This window comes from Populus nigra, chromosome 2 (genome assembly GCF_951802175.1).
Source record: "Populus nigra chromosome 2, ddPopNigr1.1, whole genome shotgun sequence".
Taxonomy (NCBI): domain Eukaryota; kingdom Viridiplantae; phylum Streptophyta; class Magnoliopsida; order Malpighiales; family Salicaceae; genus Populus; species Populus nigra.
In genome coordinates this window covers 44,950,593-44,969,986 of record NC_084853.1, presented here as the reverse complement: position 1 = coordinate 44,969,986, position 19,394 = coordinate 44,950,593, and the positions used below count along the sequence as shown (strand labels likewise).

Below are 19,394 nucleotides of genomic sequence, written 5' to 3'. Positions count from 1 at the left end.
AAAAAATATTTGAACCATAAAAACTTTTTTGCATTGTTATGAATTTTAGTATAAAGGTTCAAATTATAAAAATTATGATCCCGGCTATTTTTTTAGCTTGGTTTTAAATTAAATCAAATAAAAATTACTTTGATATAAGCTTATTCATTGGGCATGTCAAAGAAAAAAAAATAATCCAACACTAAAAATTAAAATAAATAAAAATTTATATTAAATGATAAAATAAAAAAATAATTTTTTTTTATTAAATGATAAAAAAACATAAAAATTGATTTATCATCGCTCTAGTTTTAGATAAAAAAACACTTAATAAAAACTTAATATTATAGAATAAAATTTAGAAAAAAAATGCAGGACCAGTTAAATAAATTCATGTGCATGACATTAAAGAAAAACTAGAAATAATAAATGATAAAAATAAAAAAATAAAAACCCACATTTCAATTCGAAAAAATACATCAAAAATATTATATATATATATATAGAAAAAAAAATGCCCAATTAAGATAAGCCACGGCACTATTATAAAACAACCAAAGTGTGTGGGCTAAAGTAAGGCCCACAAAGCTGGGCCCTTGTTCCTTCTTTTTATATAATTCTCCCAAAAAAAAAAAGATGGGATCATATGTCACCTGAGCTATAAATAACTGGACAAATATTTCAACCTAATTTACTTTTTATTCGAAGAGCGTTTAATTGTTTTGACAACGACGAACCCTTAAAAAAAACTATCTCCACAAGTTTGAGAATTTGAATCTCACATACCACGTAGGTGCAAGCAAGTGACACTGATAATAGCTTTCCTTAAAGAGACTTTTAAGTTTTGTTCCTGACATAAAGACGATGAAAATCCTTTTAAATAAAACATGATGCGATATAAATATAAAGACTTTTTAAGTTTTTTTAGTTTAATGTGGGTGTCCGGGTCAGTTTGCGCGCACCTCGACTAATTCCATGGGCCATAAAGTTAACAACCATATAAGCCTCTAGTGGTCATCGTATGAACAACCATAGAGTTTGAATCTGAAATCATAAAAAGAATAAATCTTTTAATACTAAACTTTTATTATTCATCACCATCTAGATGATTGACTTTTTAAGTTTTTATACTGTATGTTTGTTTGATAGTCTGATTCATTTTACTCTAAAAATAAAATCTTTATAGCGTCGACTTTTGAGCTTTAGGTGGGCACCACCTACCATGGTCCTAAACTCTAAGCCGAGGCTGCTGGTTTCGCATCAAAATGTTTTCATGGACACCCACGGCAAAAGCCACTAGCTATACCCTGTAGCCCGTTAGGCTAACAAAATATGGGCCGCGGTGTAGGTCCATGTTTCCATACCCAAAAACTTACCAATTCGGTGAGTATCTGAGCCTTTGAGCCCAAGTATCGGTATATGGAGCATATCTATGCCTTATCTATCCTCAAGACTGGGTTGATGGGCCTCCCTTTCTGCTCAAGTGGGCCGCAATTAATTCTTCCAACAAATACAAGCGAAATCATCCCCTCTCACCCTAATTCAAATTCAAAGTAAAATCTAAAGAAGGAAAACAACCCACCTCCCTCCTCCAAAAATAAATGAATAATCAAATACTACTCGTGTAGAAGAAATTTAGTATCATGAAACTACGAAAATTAAGAAGCCTGTCAGAAACAGCAAAGTCCCCCTTCGGCCAAGGTGGCTTCAACGCGGATTGCTGGAATTTCATAGGATGTGTTTAGAAACACGATGTAAATGATATTTTTTAAAATTAATTTTTTTATTAAAAATAATGTTTTTTTATGATTTTAAATTATTTTAATATGTTGATATTAAAAATAATTTTAAAAAATAAAAATAATAATTTTAATATATTTTTACATGAAAAATATTTTGATCCACTACCGGTAACATAATTTCCAACATATTTTTATTGCATGTGCCTCGATGGATAGGCCAGGGTTTAAGCCCATGAACAAACCCCTTGCAGGCTCACCATTTACTAAGCGAGAAATTCCGTAGGAGGCCCGATATCTGAAGTTTTCACAAATTTGTCCTCTTTCTTTGCTTTTCTTGCTCGGGGATGTCACTTCTTGGTCCAGTGTCTGCCTAGCAAGTGACATCCCTACTTATGGTTTCACTTTAATTAAAGTCTACAAACTGACAACCATACAAGACTTAAAGACACTGGAAATTTGGAGGCAAGTCCTCTTCAAATTCAATGCCCGTTGCCCTTCTCCCAACTCCATCTGGAAGCAGGATTGGGAATTGAGTATAAAGTCCTTGAGCAAAATCCCAAACCAAGACGTTTGAAAATTCAGCAGAAAATGCCACTAAAACTTAAACAGTTGTTGACAAATAATGGCAGCCTCGCATGCTTTCTCGAGGAAAAAACAAATGAAACAGCTGGTTGCATTTCAGGAGTTTACAAAATTCTCTGGATAAAGGATACATGCTTGCTAAGTTGAAGCCAATAACAATATTCAAAGATCAAGGTAAAATATTGGCGATTGATCTATTCCAGCGTGCATTGAAGCTAGCCATGTTCTTGAGGCATAGATTCTGCACGGGTGTTGTCGACTAAATTTCTTTGATTGCCATACATTTGTCGCTCTGAATCAATTACACTGTTAGGGAATTGTAATCAAGCACCCATAACTTTTTCCCAACAAGACAAAAAAAAAAAAAGCTTCAATTATACATATATTTAGATTCTTAGATATTGACAACATACACTATACACTTAACTCTTTATTTTGCCCTTTGCTGCTGTTATCTGGAATTGTAAAATTAAAATCATAAACACCACCATCTCCAGAATAAAAATATATTAAATTTAGCGTGTTTCGCTTGACCTAAAGATCTGGATCAGTGGAAGAGTTAGGGATTTCATGGTGGAGGTGGGATCAATCTACCAGGATGAAGAGGTCATTCATACGTATTAAAAATTCATTTTGAAGGGTCATTTTATATTAAAAATTAACAAAACTTAAAACATTATTAAACTTAGGGACCTTCTTGAACTTTGGGGGGCCCTACCCTAGCCAAACCCTAGTTTCACCATTGGATTAAGACATATAATACATTTTTAACAGACTTCCAAACACAGTTTGAAAAACACAGCACCAAAAAGGCAAGTCCGGTGGCGTTGGGAAATCCTTCTTTACAGGAGAATTGCAAATTAGACCCCGCCAAAGTATTATAGAATTATCAGTGCTCAAGTAGTACTGTTATCTAAGAAAGTTCATAAACATTCCTCAAAATCTTTAATCATTAGTTAAACACAATGAGCGGTGCCTTGTACATTTATGGTCAATTGACTAGTTGAAATTTTGACGGGGGAGCAAATTAGTGGCACTAACATAGGAGAGAACTTATGATAATTTCAGGCAAGTTCGCCTAACTTCACGACCAATCGTGCATAAAGATAGATGTTTATCTTGGAATCTTCACCCCTTTCTTCACGGCATGCTCTTGTAAAGTTGAGGGGAGATAAAAACTTAAGCACTGAAACTGTGCAATGCACCTTTAACTACAATGTTGAGCAATGCCGACCCAATTGACCATTTCTGATTCAAAAATCATTAATTGTAACAAAAGTAGTCCATAACTGTTCATTGTTAGAGACGATATACTTTGAATTATCGTGGAATCTTGAAGATACAATGGAGTTTTAATCTTGTTTCTGTAACTTTCTCTGTGCTAATACAATAATATAAATCAATGGAGGAGGAGATTACGTTGGACCGAGAATTTCCATGTTGAAGATTAACTGAATGAAACTTGAACGAAAGTAAATGTACATTATTGATATTTGATGAGCACATTCTTTTCAATCTTGCAAATTTTGGGTTGATTATATTGCCCTAATTTTTCTCGCATTTCGACTCAAATCCTTAGCATTAGATTATTAAAATTCTTCCAAAAGGCGAGGTCTTTCTTCTATTTATTTATTTTTTAAAAAATTTCAGATTCATGTACACATGATCACATGCTGAATTTAAGAGAAAACGATGATAAAATCAAGAAAATATAAAGAACATGATAAAAAAAAAGGATGAAATTTCCATTGAATTTTATTAGTTATTTAAGAGTAACATTAATATTGAAACTCTTGGAATCTAGTGACAACTTTATTTATAAACCTATAAAAGCAAATATAATTCTCATAACCTATTGACTAAGCTCAGTTAGTAGATCAATTCTAAAACGATGTTGCTTTAATAAATTTTTTAAAAATAAAAATAATATTATTTTTAAAAATAATAATAATATAGTTTTGGACAAGATTTTTTAAAAAAATTTATTGGAGTTGATCGATTAAGTTAACTCGGTTATAAATTAACTTGTTAGGTATAGATTAACCATTCAATATATTTAAATTTATTGGGTCAATGTTTAAATTTAAAGAAAAAAACTAGCTTAAACCAAGTTTGAATTGACATATTCCTGTGTTAATTTACTGGATCAACTGAGTTTAACCATTACAATAACAAATATATACTTTATTTTTATAAAAAAAATAAAATCCGTTCAAATTGATCGGTTTCAGTTTGGTTATTTTAGAACAAAAACTGGTTTTTCGGTTTGGTTCGAGTTTTTTTCGGGTTTGACAAGGTTTTTTGGGTTTAGCTCGGGTTGTTTTTGGTTTGGATTCGGTTCGGTTTTTTCAATTTCAGGCTTATAAAGGCAAAACCAAACCAGTCAGTTTTTTAAAAATTATAATAATTTCTTTTCACGGTTTGATTTTTCCAATTATTTTTTTTCTGATTTTTTCAATTTATTTATTTTTTTAATTTTTTACTCAACCCTAATTAAAAGTCTTTTCATGTTAAAAATAAGTGTCCATAATCATGAAAATCAAGACGAGAGGTAAACATTATTTAAAAAAAAAAAACGGGGTGTGACTCATCCACGGGCGAAGAATTCCGCGGATCCATTCTCAAGTATTAGTATAACCATAAACGTGCACTCTCACAAACAAAAGAAACGGAATAGCTTTTTAGTTAATCACTGGGTTTTAAATTTTGGTTATTGCTTAATCCTTCATATTTGAAAATCTATAACTTAATTTCTTAATTCTTGTTGATTATTGTGTTATTAAAACAATTTTTTTTTCCTGAAACCCATTATGCTGATCATTAGATGTGAATTTAGATCGCCAAAGGACAGGCTTGGAATTAAAAAAAATAAAATGTTTTGATAAGACATTGACCAACAAGAGTTTGTAATTCAAGCTATAAATTTTTAAACATGAAGGACTAAGTTGTAAGAGGGTAAAAATCCAAAGCTAAGACATAATTTACTTGCCAATGAGTAGCAGCAAGGAAAGTCACCTGCCAATGAGTTTTTCTTCTTCTTAGTATGATCATTTTGAACAAGAAGTCAAATGTCCAATCCATTTGAAAGAGCATGACTCTTGGTAGCTGCGGCCGACATCCCAACAAGGAATTAAAGTAACCGAAAAATTATTAGATATATACTATGTTATCTCATAAAAATATAAAAATTATTTTAAAAATAATTTATGAATTCTATATTTCAAGGGAGAGGGAGAGAGGAGTGCATTAATTATTTTATTTAAGAAAATCTTGGTAATATAATATTATGCGTGGTCATCTGACCATTTTTTATTTTATTTTTTGGTATGCTGAAGTAATTATCATTTAGCAAACTTGCTCGCATTTAAGTTATGGTGTCCTCATCAAAAATCGAATTCAGAATTATAATAATTATAAATTACGTAATAGAATGATCATTTTAACTTTAACAGTATGAGTAATACCATGAATCCATTATTTGGTGTTTTGTTGTTAATTTCTAGATTTATTTCTATATTTTTAATTTAGAATCTGTATATCTCTATATAGAGCTGTATCAATATTTATATTTTAATATTAACGTGTTACACAAATTTATTGGTTTGCTATTTTATTTAAATTCAATAATTAAAAAAAAAAAAAACTTTCACATTACAATGTTCAAAGCATAGGCATTCCATACTTCCTCTATCAAGGATTTAGGTCTTTCCTTTGTGAAACACGGTTTATCATGTCTATAAATAAATGGTTCGGTGCGGTTACAATCATATAAATCGATTTGTTCTATTCCATTTAATTGAAAAATATTAATTATTCTGTGTATCAATTCGAACCAATTGACTACGCGTCCTGCAGGTAGAAAGATGGTTTGTGAGCAGGTGTGTTTGATTGTGTTGTTTTGATTGTTTTTTAAAATATTTTTTGTATTAAAATAATATTTTTTTAAAATTATTTTTAAGATCAGTACATCAAAACAATCTAATATATATATAAAAAATTTATTTTTTAACAAAATCAATATATATATAAAAAAATTATTTTTTAACAAAATCAAAAAATTTAAACTTTTTAAAAATACGAATATAATCACATTTCTAAAAGCTCACTCAGCCAATAATCCTAAGCTCCCAAGCATACTTAACTTTATCGTAGCACATGTTTAATATTATATTGTGATTTAATTATATTTTTAAAAAATTTAATTTTTTTTATTGATTCAAATTAGTTTTTTTATCATTTAAATTGTTTTGAAGTAAAAAATAAATTTTAAAAAATAAAAAATATATTATTTTAATAACTTTCAAATAAAAAACATTTTAAAAAACTATGGTATAATTATATTTTTAAAAACATTTGAATTTTTTTTGTTGATTTAAATTATTATTTTTTATCTTTTTAATATTTTAATGTCAAAAATTAATTTTTTTAAAAAATATTATTTTAATATATTTTCAAATAAAAAAATATTTTAAGAAATTTACTTTTTAAACAGCCCCGTCTTCTATAATACGCTGTTTTAAAGCACACTGCCACCATTTTACTATTACTTGACTAAAATTTACTTATTTTTTTTGAAAAACAAAAACTATTGTTACTTTATTTATCACAGTATATCGAAAAGAACAAGGACAGGTCCACTGGCCAAGGTTTTGTTTTTGAGTGCATTAATGGAAAGAAGGTTTGTGTCTAATCGCGTTTTCTATAAATTTTAATTTTTTTATATAAATTTTTTTTAATGTTTTTAAATATTTTGATGTATTAATATTAAATATAAATTTTAAAAAATAAAAAAAAATATTTTTAATAAATTTACAAATAAAAGTACTTTAATAAACAATGAGTACTGTATTATCACAAACACTGACTAATTAACAATAGAAGTTGAGACCAGATCCCAAGGAATTTAACAAGGTCTATAAAACAGCACCAAACTACTATCGTCATAAATTTCACAATTCTTGTGCTAGATTAAGCGGTATTTATTTTTGTATTTTAAAAATATTTTAAATTTTTTTTATTTTTATTTTAAATTAATATTTTTATATATTTTTATATTATTTTGATACACTTTTAAAAAATAAAAAATATTATTTTAATATATTTTTAAATAAAAAATAAAAAACAACCACAACCAGATAATTTCAAACATCATCTCGTTAGAGTGAGAGGAATAGTGGTGGATTATAATTTATATACCAAGCTAAGTATAAGAGAAGAAAGGGAAATCTCTCGTTGCCTCACATATATTGATCTGGGTATTTCGAATCAACTGTTAATTTCCACACAATAAAACTAAATTTGTACTAAACCAGAATTTAAGATATTCATATATAAAAGTACTGTGTTGCCATAAATTGGCTTTAGATATAATTGATTCTCTGATAATAGAAAATCTTTATTAATTTTTTTCTCTGTTAATATAATTTCATTTAATATCAATCCTTCGGATCAGGTTCGTTCGTTGACATCATTAGAAGTTAACTATTGAGGATTGATATCATATGACATGTGAACTAAAACCATTGTTTTTACCATAAATTTTGTTTCTTACAAAATATCAAATGATTTGCCATGAAGAAAACCAAAGGAAAATAATTAAGAGTTGAGAATTTTCCCTCCTGTGTTTTCGCGGAAATGGAAGAGTGAAGTAGTGAAACCAGTTAGAAATCCTAAAATTATAAGGGACCATTTACATCGAAAGCGGATCATAAGTTTCTTTAACTAATTGAGATAGTAATTAATGTCAAATTAATCAAACTCACTTATATCCATTTTAGTTAAAGGATATATATGTTCAATTTTGCAATACATTCTTTTATCAAGCTCTTTCATCCAATTTGACATGATTATATTTTTATTCAGAAAATACCCATAAAACTACACAAGAAAATAATTATATTAAAATAAAAAAATATTTATTCTTAAAATTCCAATGGTTATATAAAAACGATATTGAAGGTGCATGAGTTGTTCTATTAAAAATACATTAAAAACTGATGTAATTAATTATATAGGGCCATTTACCGGTAGCTACATGGCCGGTTGTTGCCGTCGCCATGGTTTACAAAGATGTGAGACACAACAGCAGTACTTGGTAGTGTGGGAGGCATTTGTGTGTATGACTTGAGGGAGGGGCATGGAATCATGGTGTTTGTGGCGTGAACCAAAGGCAATGTTACATACCTACACAGAGCATGCATAAAGAAGGATGCTAATGCAATAAAAAAAAAGTTCATGGTGTTTGTGGCGTGAATCAAAGGCAATGTTACATAGAGCATGCATAAAGAACGATGCCTCTGCCAAAAAAAAAAAGAGAGAGAGTTAAAGTTCACAGACAAAGAGCCCAGAAAGAAGGAAAGGGGCTAAAGGAAATGCGTGGAAGAAACAACGCAACCCAAAAGGAAAGGATTTATAACGTCGTAGCTATACCTTCAATAATTTCACAGGTGGTTAAAGAGTCGTTTTTATGATTAAACACTAACCTAGTCTTTAAGTTAGAATCCTTTGTTTGCTTGCTGATAATTAAACAAGGAATATAGGTGAAAATTTAGATACCTCTTCTTGTCATATGTTTATGGACATTGTCCTCTTATGTCACTCAACCTTGGATAAATCCAAGCCGAGGTTGCAAGGTTGTGTCAATTTTCTAAGGCTCGGCAGTTGGGGACTTGCTCAACCACATGTTAGGTAATGGAAATCATGGTGTCATAAATTCATGCAAGGTCTTTCGATCGGCTTATTGGCAATTAGGTTGTAATTAAGTGCTTCTTAGGGTATGAAGTAGCATACACCACCACAAATGTAAGTGAAACCTGTTTGACTTTTTTCTTGCCTTGTCGTGCACTTTGGTAGTGGCCAGGAATTGGACAGCATGATCATTCCTAGATTTTGCGCTACTTGTTTGTCAAGCTAAATATTGTTAATTATTGCTACACGTTACCAAGGAATTACTACCTTTGATTTAATCTTTTTATCTTCTCAGTTTGTTTTATGTATTTTTCCTGAACAATGTTCGTTTTGATGTATGGCATTGTAGAAAACTAAAAACAAAAAAAATCATTGCTGTTAAGGCAGTGTTTAGTTACTGTTTGACAACGCAATAAGAAATAAAAATTGTGAATATAAAATAAAAAAAACTTTAATTGAAGAAACAAAGATAAAAACGAGTCATATACATTTTATTTTGTTGCTTTCATCTCAAGATATATAATAATTAAACACTATCGTAATTAGAGGTATAAAATTGACATATGTATTTCGAGAATTTTGATTTTTGGTATTTTGCTACATTAACTATGCTTAATTTATTCCAAATATTGCATTAACCGGGATTGCATCTTATTCCTTCTCGTACAATTTCTATCTGTAAAATAGTTCGGTAAAAAGAACATCCACTGGCTACTACATCAATAAATGCCATAGCCTAGAAAAATAGCACATGGTATACTTAAGCAAGCTTCACAACATGGTGGAATGTCAAATGTGGGTACACCCTAGAATACCAACAGATGCACAAGGAGAAAGTCCTGCCAAGTCCTATCACAAATGCTTTATCTAGCTAGTGGCTTGGAAGTTAGACTGTTCCACCATGCCGCGTCAAATGGACTAGCTTTCTGCCATTAACACACAGCAAGAAATTACTCACTGTAATTACTATAAAGTGAATTGAGTTGGAGGGGAGAGTCCTTTTTCAACAATGTGAATGATGACGAGGATGATGGTGTGGTGCTTGTTGTAAGTTCGAAGAAATAAAGAAAAATGGAAAAAAAATCACAATGTTGACTCGTCCTTTTTGGAGGCCATAAGCCGGCAAATTAAGGGGATCTTGTTTGTTTTTCTTCTCTATCCCATCGCTCAAACGTCTACAATCCCCACCACTAAAAAAGAGAGTGGAAGTTAATATAAAGTGGCACTCATTCATATAATCTTCACCCTTTTTACTTTCTTCTGCTAGCCTTTTTGGTTCCTTTTTTTATTTATTTATTCAGATGGAACCAAAATGACTGACCCAATCACTCATATGGCCAATTCTCATTTTCTCAATAATAAAAGCTAGCCAGCCAACCAACCCAATCTATCTTGGCCATTGTAATGCCTACAGTTCTGAAATAGTTTGGCTAATGAGATCAGCATTAGAGATAAGAAGCATCGTGAAATAGTGAAATGAAGAAGAAAGGTACGTCATGCGACATGGGAACTCGTTCCTTTTCCCAAGAATGGCTATGGAAAGCCCTGGTGAAAAGTTACACTTGAAGTGGACATATCCTAATAGGTGGGGGGTTCAAGGTTACTTGAACTTCAGATTTTAAAATAATCAATTAGTAAATATCAATATTTATTTAATAAGCTTATTTTGAATAAAGACACTTACATATATATATAGAGTAGAGAAAAACATGAAAGAGAGAATTAAAAGAATTTAAAAAATATTTATATATATATATATACATATAATAAAAGTAAATAATGTTTTCATGTAAAAATTATATAATTATAAATTTTGCTGATTTTTTCACGATAACAAAATTATAATTTTTTTTATAGAAAAAAAGTTTTTATTATATTTTTTTATACTTGATAATTTTTATCATTTTACACTTGATCTATTTATTATTTTTTTATCTTTATTTTTTAATAAATTTTTCTTTTTTTCTTTACTCTTTTTTTAGAGAAAAAATATTATTTTTTATATTTTGAATATTTATCACTAGCCTATTTATACCATTTTTTTTGTTTTTATCTTTATTTTTTATAAAAAATTTTCTTTGTACTTTTTTTATGAGAAATTATTATTTAAATACTGAGAAAATAGTGTTTCATTGTAGAAATTGTAATATCATTTTATTTTTCTACTATGTTAAAAATTAACTTGAGATTTTACATGTTTTTATTAACACATATGATCTTTACTATATTTTATTATATGCAAGCTTTGACTTTTTTATTCACAGTTATATTATCAAATTTTTATTCACGGTTATATTTTTTACTCGAAGTCAAAAAAAATACATTAATAACACTTATACATTAATTTTTTTATGTTAAAAAAATAATTATTCAATTTGCAGCGAGACAAGTTGAATAGACACGTGAACACTTTGTTTTGTGCATTTATTGACAAAAATAATTTTTTATGTAGTTAATTAAATGCATGTATAGACTTTTTGATTTATAATTAGATTAAAAACACACATTTAAAAAGTTTGTATAATTATTTTTTTTACCAAAAATAATTATTCAACTCGCGACAAAACACAAGTGAAATAACTAGATATATCTATCTCTAAGTAATTCTCTCCCATGTTTCTCTGCAAACAAATATTTAAAGATAAAAATTGGGGGGAAAATTACGGTTAATTTAAACCTAAGAAACACAAATATTTGTTTATTCTCTCTCGTATTTCTCTACACCGAAATCGTTTTGATGGAACTAGAGATAAGTTTTGAAAGAAATTGTTGTATAAACATGAGGGGTAATTAAAAAAATATGTTTATATTTGTACACAAAACTGAGTGGATATCGACTCATATCCCTCTATCTCTTGAAAGAAAAATAAGGATTCAACGAAGGGATTTGATAAAATATTTTTTGTTCTTCTTGCTACACATTGGAGGGATCCCTTCAATCCCTCATTGAATCCTTATTCTTCTTGCTACATGTTTTGATTGAATGAGGATTCAATGAAAGATTGGAGAGATCCCTCCAATACTTCTCATTTATCATTTCAACCCGTGGATTGTCTCATATCCTACCTTTTCTTCATAATTTTTTAATGTTTTCAATTTGGATGGATTGATTCTCATCCTTCTTCTTCTTGCTTAGTCAATTAACTAGTAGAATGATAGTAAATCATGCATTCTCCCCCTATCCATCCATTCAATTTACCTAATTCATCCCCTTTTTTCTTAAAAGAAGAAGAAGAAGAATATCAGTTGAATTATAGGCCAAGGGCCTTTTTCTCACGATGTTAATTAATTATTAAGAGCATACTTTTTTTTTTCTTTTTCCTTTTTGGGAAGTGGGAGGACTATGATAAAGGTATATATACGGGAATATTTTTAAAGCGTCATACCAAGGATATCAGTCTGATAATGTTGACCTAATCACCAAAAATTCCTAGCTAAACCGTGGAGATACAAAGAAGCAGAATACATGCCTTGCAAGATGTACGCAACAGTATATACCCAGTTCATTCCCAGACAAGCACCATTATGTTTTTACGTTTATTTTTTTTTAATTAGAAGTAAATAATACACAACGACATGTGATACATGATAAAATTCCTATGTGCACGCACTCCACAATGAGAGCCTATTTTCAGGCCACTGATTCCACGCACCCTGTTTCTTGTCCAAAACTCATGTTTACCATACGATGGTTAGGCACGAAACCAAGATGTGGTATTTATTTATTTATTAATCTAGAAGGGGTCATTTCGTATAGTTAATTTAAAAACTCTTGCAAAATTAGGGGAGATTTTGAACATTTTTAAGAAGGGGGGGATCCCGGGCCCTCCTTAAACTCGTCCTTTGTCGAAGTGACTAATTCATTCACATGAACATACAGTTTTTTTGGTGATGATTTTTTTTTTTGATGAGGGTAATTAATGATATTAGACATATTTGACCAGGGATTTGTAACGTGATCGGTGGTGGCTAAATAATAAATAAATGCATCAACATACAAAGTACGGAAATAAAATGAACTCTAATCGTGCTATTAGTGCTTGACAGGGTGTGAAATTTGTTTTAATAACTTTTAAGAAATAATAGTAATACCCCCGGTCTCTAAAAATCAAGCACATCAACTTTTTTTTCTTTTTGGATGAGCAAGTACATCAACGTGTCCTAACAAGAATCTAAAATAATGTTATTTAAGTACAAAGTTTGAAATTAAAGAGGTTATTTTTATTATAGTTTTAAGTTTAAATTTTATAGTTACTAATATAATAGTTATTGGAGATTTATATAATCGTTAATTTAAATATTTATAGGATTAGTCGAGGTGCGTGCAAGCTGATCTGGACATCCATGTTAATAAAAAAAATATAAGAAATTATTTATATATATATATAAAAAAAGAAAGCTAATTCTTGTTAAGATTGTAAGGTGTAGTTTAATTATAAATAATTTTGTTTGAGACAAGTTTGAATGGGAGACTGAAAGACACGGGTTACATTCAGTTTTACTTCATCATAAAACATTAAAAACTGCTATACAAACTAGAGTTTATTTATATATATATATATATATATATATATATATATATAATAACCACTGTAAATTTTATGAAATTAAAAAGAAAAATTTGACATATCACCAACACAGCATTTCGAGGGCAGTACTAAAATATTAAATTATATTTGATTATTGTCCCTAAAACATAATAAATAAATATGAAAGTGGTATGTATGTTTTTAGTTCTTGAGATAAAAATAAAGATATAAAATATATTTACATAAAATATATGTATATAAATATCTATCTCTATTTCAATTATTTTTGTTTGTTCTGTTACAAAATATTAATCAAACATTATCTAGATACTTATAGCCATTTGACCAATATCTAAATTTTAGCGACGACATTCTACACTCCACCCAAGCTCTCGACTTCGATGGCTGAGTAGGACCCGTGCATATGAAGCCATGCGATGGAATTCTAAAATACACTCCCGCATGGTTTTCCTTGGGATCGGGGCTTGCTTGCCCAGCTAGGAAATCAAATCGCTTGAAAACAAAATATTAATTATGATGAGTAACTTGAAATGATAATAGCATTTAAAATTAAATTAAACAAGTCAGAGTGATTAGCCATATAACCAACATGTCTGCTTAGCCAATCTTGGCCCTTCCCGTCGAAGAAATAAAACATTAGACCTAATCTTGGGTTGTGGGCATATGCGTGTGTGTATTGTCATGGAAAGTTTACAAGGACAAAAACTTCTCATCTACCAATTCTTGATAACCTGCTGAAAAAAATTACCATGCACTAATTCCTTTAATTTAAAAAAAGAGTATCATGTTAAAAAAATTAATAGTGAGTGTTTAGGAGTATTATAGCTTTTATTTTAAAGTATGTTTTTTAAAAATATTTCATTTAAAAAAATATCAAATCAATACTTAATGTTTTTTTATAGTTTTGATATATTGGTGTAAAAAATTTAAAAAAAATATTTTAATATATTAAAAAAACAATTTCTAACACCATATTAAACATAAACGACTTAGCTTTTAACTCCAAGTCCGCATTGTCCCCAACATCATGTTATTCATTGAATCATCGTAAATTGGCAAATCAATGTGATCCTCTCCATTAATATCGATAAGGAAAAGCAATCTTCCTTAAAAAGGAAAATAAATCATTTTAAAAATGGGTTTAAAATATTTTTTATTAAAAAATAAATGAAAATAATATTTTGTATAACAAAACTATAAAAAAAATGAAAAAAGATTATAAATTTTTATTTTTAACCAAACTCGGTTTTAACTGAAATCTCATACCAACCCTTAGACAAGATGATAGTTTAGTTTAGCATCCAGAAGAAACGACAGCGCCTACTGAACTGCATCATGGATTATGTAACTTACAAGGAAAGTACAGCCATTCACTTCGTATGTGTCAAGTGATCGGGCCCGAGTGCATGCTTTTTGGCAGGATTTATGACCCCTGGTTTAGCAGTCCCTTGTCAGAACACCACCCTGTCTCATGGTCATGGACTCATTCTGAATGCCCCCCTGCCACTTCCGAAGGCTGGTTGGTTATTTAGCCATTCAAGGCTAAACACCTATTTTCATGCTCCATGAGCTTAATTACGTCACCTATTTTTTGCAAGTTGAAAAATATATATCCCCCCCCCCCCCCAAAAAAAAAAATCATCTCTTCTCCTTTCAACTTTTTGACCCTAACTAGATGGGTCAAGTTTGGTTTTGTTCTCCGAATTTTATCTTTTTTAATTTAAATCTAAAATGGATTCTTAAATAATTCCTTCTTCTTCTTCTTTTTTAATGTACTGGTTTGGAGACAGGTGATCTCCCTAAAACCCACTGGGACAACCTAACAGTAAAAAATAACTTATGATAACTGGCAGGAAAAAAAAACTAAAAAGAATAAATATTATACTTAATTTTTCATTTATTACAAATTCAATGAATTTGTAATAAAAGAAATTCGTGAGCCGGCTCGACACTGTGGCCAGGCCGACCCTAAACAAAACAAGTTATTTATTCCTTGCGTAAGAAAAAGAAAAAAAAAACAGAGGGATTTTTTAACTTTTTTTTTTTTTCTCAATCAGCTTTTCAGATTTCCAAGGACCAACATTAGGAGAGTTATTAAATGTAAATCAGATGCAGGTTCAAGGCTATTCAAGTCATTAACTAAGTGCTATCTCCCTCCTCAGTCCCACCCTCTCTGGAATAGCTTAGCAGATCTGTTAAGTGAAAAAGGTTGAAACTGTTTCAGACAGACAGAGACAGAGAAGCGGCAAGAAAATGCTGAGAGAAAGAGAGAAAAGAAAGGAACAAGATACTATATTATCAATTTATCATGAAATGAAACAGTTCCATGAGGCAGAATTTAAGCCTAGTTGGCTTCCATCAGGGCTCAGGCTAAGCTTCTCCCTCTCTCGTGAACTGTTCAATGGCAGCATTGACAGTTGGTGGAAGTTACTTTTCCATTAATAAAAGGAGAAGAAGATTAACAGGTCTTTGATCAAACTTAACTACAAAATAACTATTTTTAAGAAAATGACCCGTGGGACAACTGGAACTTTGAACAGAAACAGCCATTAGTAGTTACAGCAATGCTTACCACTTTATCAACAAAAATTAATCACTAAAAATAAACAAAACCCAGAATTTATAGCGCTAAGATATATGTAAAAAAAGAATAATTGAAGTAAAAATTATTCAGTTTCCTCCATTCATGGATGCTGATCTAACTCATCATCAGTTTGTTACATAAACAGAACAGGAAACAGTACTAAAAGAAATGAATTGCAGTTCGAAATTTTGAACTAGGAAATAGTGATGAGATAAATAAGAAGCATGTAACTCAGTTGACCAAAACAAATTTGCATAGTTTCAGATCCTGCAAAAACGCAAAAGTAGTCGAAAATTTCTTACTTTATGGATCAAACCCGTTACTCGTGTAGAGCATACTAAAATTAAGCAAAATATTCACCGTTTGATGTAGCTAACAAATTCTGCATCAGACACAGCAGAGAGCTTATCAGCTTGGCTAATATCATCATCATCAACTGGAGCAGGAAGATTAAGATCTATCAAACCCAAGTTATTGTCTCCAAACTTTGTGGAACTTCTTGCAGGAGTACTTGAAGAAGCTGCTACACCAATTACATGAGATCTTTTGTGGCCACCAAGAGCTTGCCCAGATGAAAATACTCTAAAACAAAATGGACATCCATGGATTTTCTTCTCTGGCAGAGAAGTAGAAGCACCTGCATTTTCTGTTGGCTCCAAGTTTGGTTCTTTACTTGGTGTATAAACTTTGAGTTTCTTGTGACTTGCTCTATGCCCACCTAAAGCTTGATAAGATTTAAACACTTTGTTGCATGTTTCACATTTGTACTTCCCTCTTACTTTTGTCTTGCAAGATTTGAACTCACCAGAATCATCTGTTTCAGTTTCTACTTCCTCTTCAAGTTCCCGATCTTCTTCTTGATTCTCTTGTTCTTTTCTCTTCCATCTGTCTCTTGAAAGCATCATAAGACAGAAAGCGACATCTTCTTCTGTTGTAGTGTCAGAAATTGAACTCACCGGTTCAGGTTCTTGACCCGATGATGACTCAGCTGCTGCCTTAAAAGTACCCATTTTCTTGAGTTCAAGCTTCTTTACTATGTTGTTGTTCTCTTGCTCTTGCGTTGGTCTTTGCTGATGATATTGATGGTGATGATTCTCTAACAATCTGTAAGTTCTCTTGGATCGTCTTCTTGTTAGGTTCTTTGATGACTCGGTCTCACTTTCTCTATCTTGAAGAACAACAGAACCAGCATCAGCCGCAGCAAAACAGAACTCAGGATCAACCAATCGAACACTTCTTTTGGGGTTCTCTCTGAGCCCATAAAGAACACCCTTTTCTTCTTCCTCTTCCTCCTCCTCCTCTTCTTCCTCACCTTGTCCTTCTTCTGCTTCTTCTTCTGAAGATGAAATTGATTCAGTGTCTTCACTAACTTCAATATGTGGGGATTGATCTTCTAGTTTTGGAGGAACTGGAAGCTTCAACAAATGAGACCTCATGTGGCCGCCCAAAGCTCTACCGTTAGAGAAGCTTTTGAAGCACAATTTGCACTTGTGCTTCTCCATTAACTTGAAAACAGAGCAAAAGAAACAGAGGGATTTTTCCTTCTTTGTGAAAAAAGATTGTGACTTGTGGATTTTTCTTTTTCTATAGGGGAAACTGGAAAGAGTTGTGAAGAAGTTGAGGAAAAGAGTGGAAACTAAAAGGAGTAGGTGACAAGCATTCCTCCACCAAGAGAGATGTATACAAGGATACAAAATAAATAAATAAATATTTTTTTTAAAAAAATAGCTTTGATTTTGATTTTTTGAGAGGATTAATTGATTTTCCTTAAAACGGTATATATTAAAACATTAAATAAAATTTAATTAAAGCTCTTGCATGAAGGGAGAAAGAGGGACATGTAACATGCGAGGCTTGCCCGTTTCTGAATTTATTCCCAGCCATTCTTCTTTCAACCTTTACCTCTCTTTTGTTTCCCAACTTGCCCTTTCTACCTAGTGATATTCAAAATTAAAAAAAAAAAAAAAACAGTATGCTACAACCTACAATGGAAATGAACGAAAAAAAATATATTTTCATAAAGTATTTCCCAAGCACGAAGCTACAACATCTTCGCATTTTCATTGACATGGTTTAAGATTTAAGATTTTAAATATTTCAATGTGGGTTTTAGGGATATAAAAAGCAGAGTATATATAGTTTGTCCAGAATATCATGAAAAATAATTTATTTTAATGAATTATTTAAGAATTTAAAATTCAACGTGAAAAAAAATTGTCCGGAACATTTGTATTGTTTAAGAATTCATGTATTTGATTTTAATCATGTTACTTTCAAGTGTGAGAAATGAAATCCCGTGATTTAATTTAGTAAAAAATAAAGGCAATTTAGGATTAAAAAAAGAAGAAGAAGGTTACCAAAATAAACCGGTTGCTTACTTGTACCAGTCAAGAAAACTGATGGGTTTGTTGTAACGATGAGACATGCTATACGACTCCACTCTCTTAACACCCTCGAGCTGTGATATTTAGGATGTAACAGGCAAATAAGATCCAATCAAATCTCATATTTAATAATCCAAATAGTGGAGTTATTATTTATCACCGATTTTGGTAATTAAATACTGAATTGGAAATTACGTTTCATACCTTATTAATGAGCTCCCTCCTCCTATTATTATTGTTGTTATTGTTATTATTTTCTTGAATTGATTTTCCTGAAGTAAATTAATTAAATGGGTAATATACATGTGTATTGATTAAAATCGGGTTTTAGCTTTTCTTAGGAAAGTTTCCTTTAAATTTGGATCTTTTGTTGAAACGTCTTGATGGGAAAAAAATACGTCGTCGCTTCCTTTGAGAAAGGAGTTTTCCATGGGAGAGCAGTAAATGCCGTTTTGTTAGGGGATGGTAGACCCAGTCCTTCTAACCCTTGGTACCGCCCGTTTATTCTAACAAAACGCGGTCCATGTGGATTCCTTCCAATTTATACGTTCTTTTTGTATGAGAAAAAGGTGTCTCTTCGTATAGTACATTGAGGCGGTGATTGCTCAGTGCAGTGATCTTTTTTAAAAAAATATTTTTTTTAATTTTAAATTATATTAAAATAGAATTTTTTTAATTTTTAAAATTAACATATTGATATAAAATAATTTAAAACAAGTAAAATTCAAACCTTGTGAAAAGTGCGGTTGGACCCGGAGACAAACAATCTTTGAACAGTTGTTATTGCATGCATGCAGCTCTGCTATTGGGATTCAAAGTTAATTTCTAGCGTGGAAAAAGAAGATGTTGATATTATAAAAGCATTTTTTGATATCATAAAATTAAT

The 19,394-nt window shown here is 30.6% G+C and overlaps 1 protein-coding gene across 1 annotated transcript; it reads right to left on the bottom strand.

The window, feature by feature from the left end:
- Nucleotides 1-15,396: 15,396 nt before the first annotated feature.
- Nucleotides 15,397-17,798, bottom strand: LOC133682144 (zinc finger protein ZAT9-like). Its single transcript, XM_062105408.1, has 2 exons — nt 16,485-17,798; nt 15,397-15,732 (listed from the first exon to the last, which is right to left on the bottom strand). The coding sequence occupies exons 1-2, from the start codon at nt 17,624-17,626 to the stop codon at nt 15,699-15,701; spliced, it is 1,176 nt and encodes a 391-aa protein (XP_061961392.1). The 5' UTR covers nt 17,627-17,798; the 3' UTR covers nt 15,397-15,698.
- Between the last annotated feature and the right edge of the window lie 1,596 nt (nt 17,799-19,394).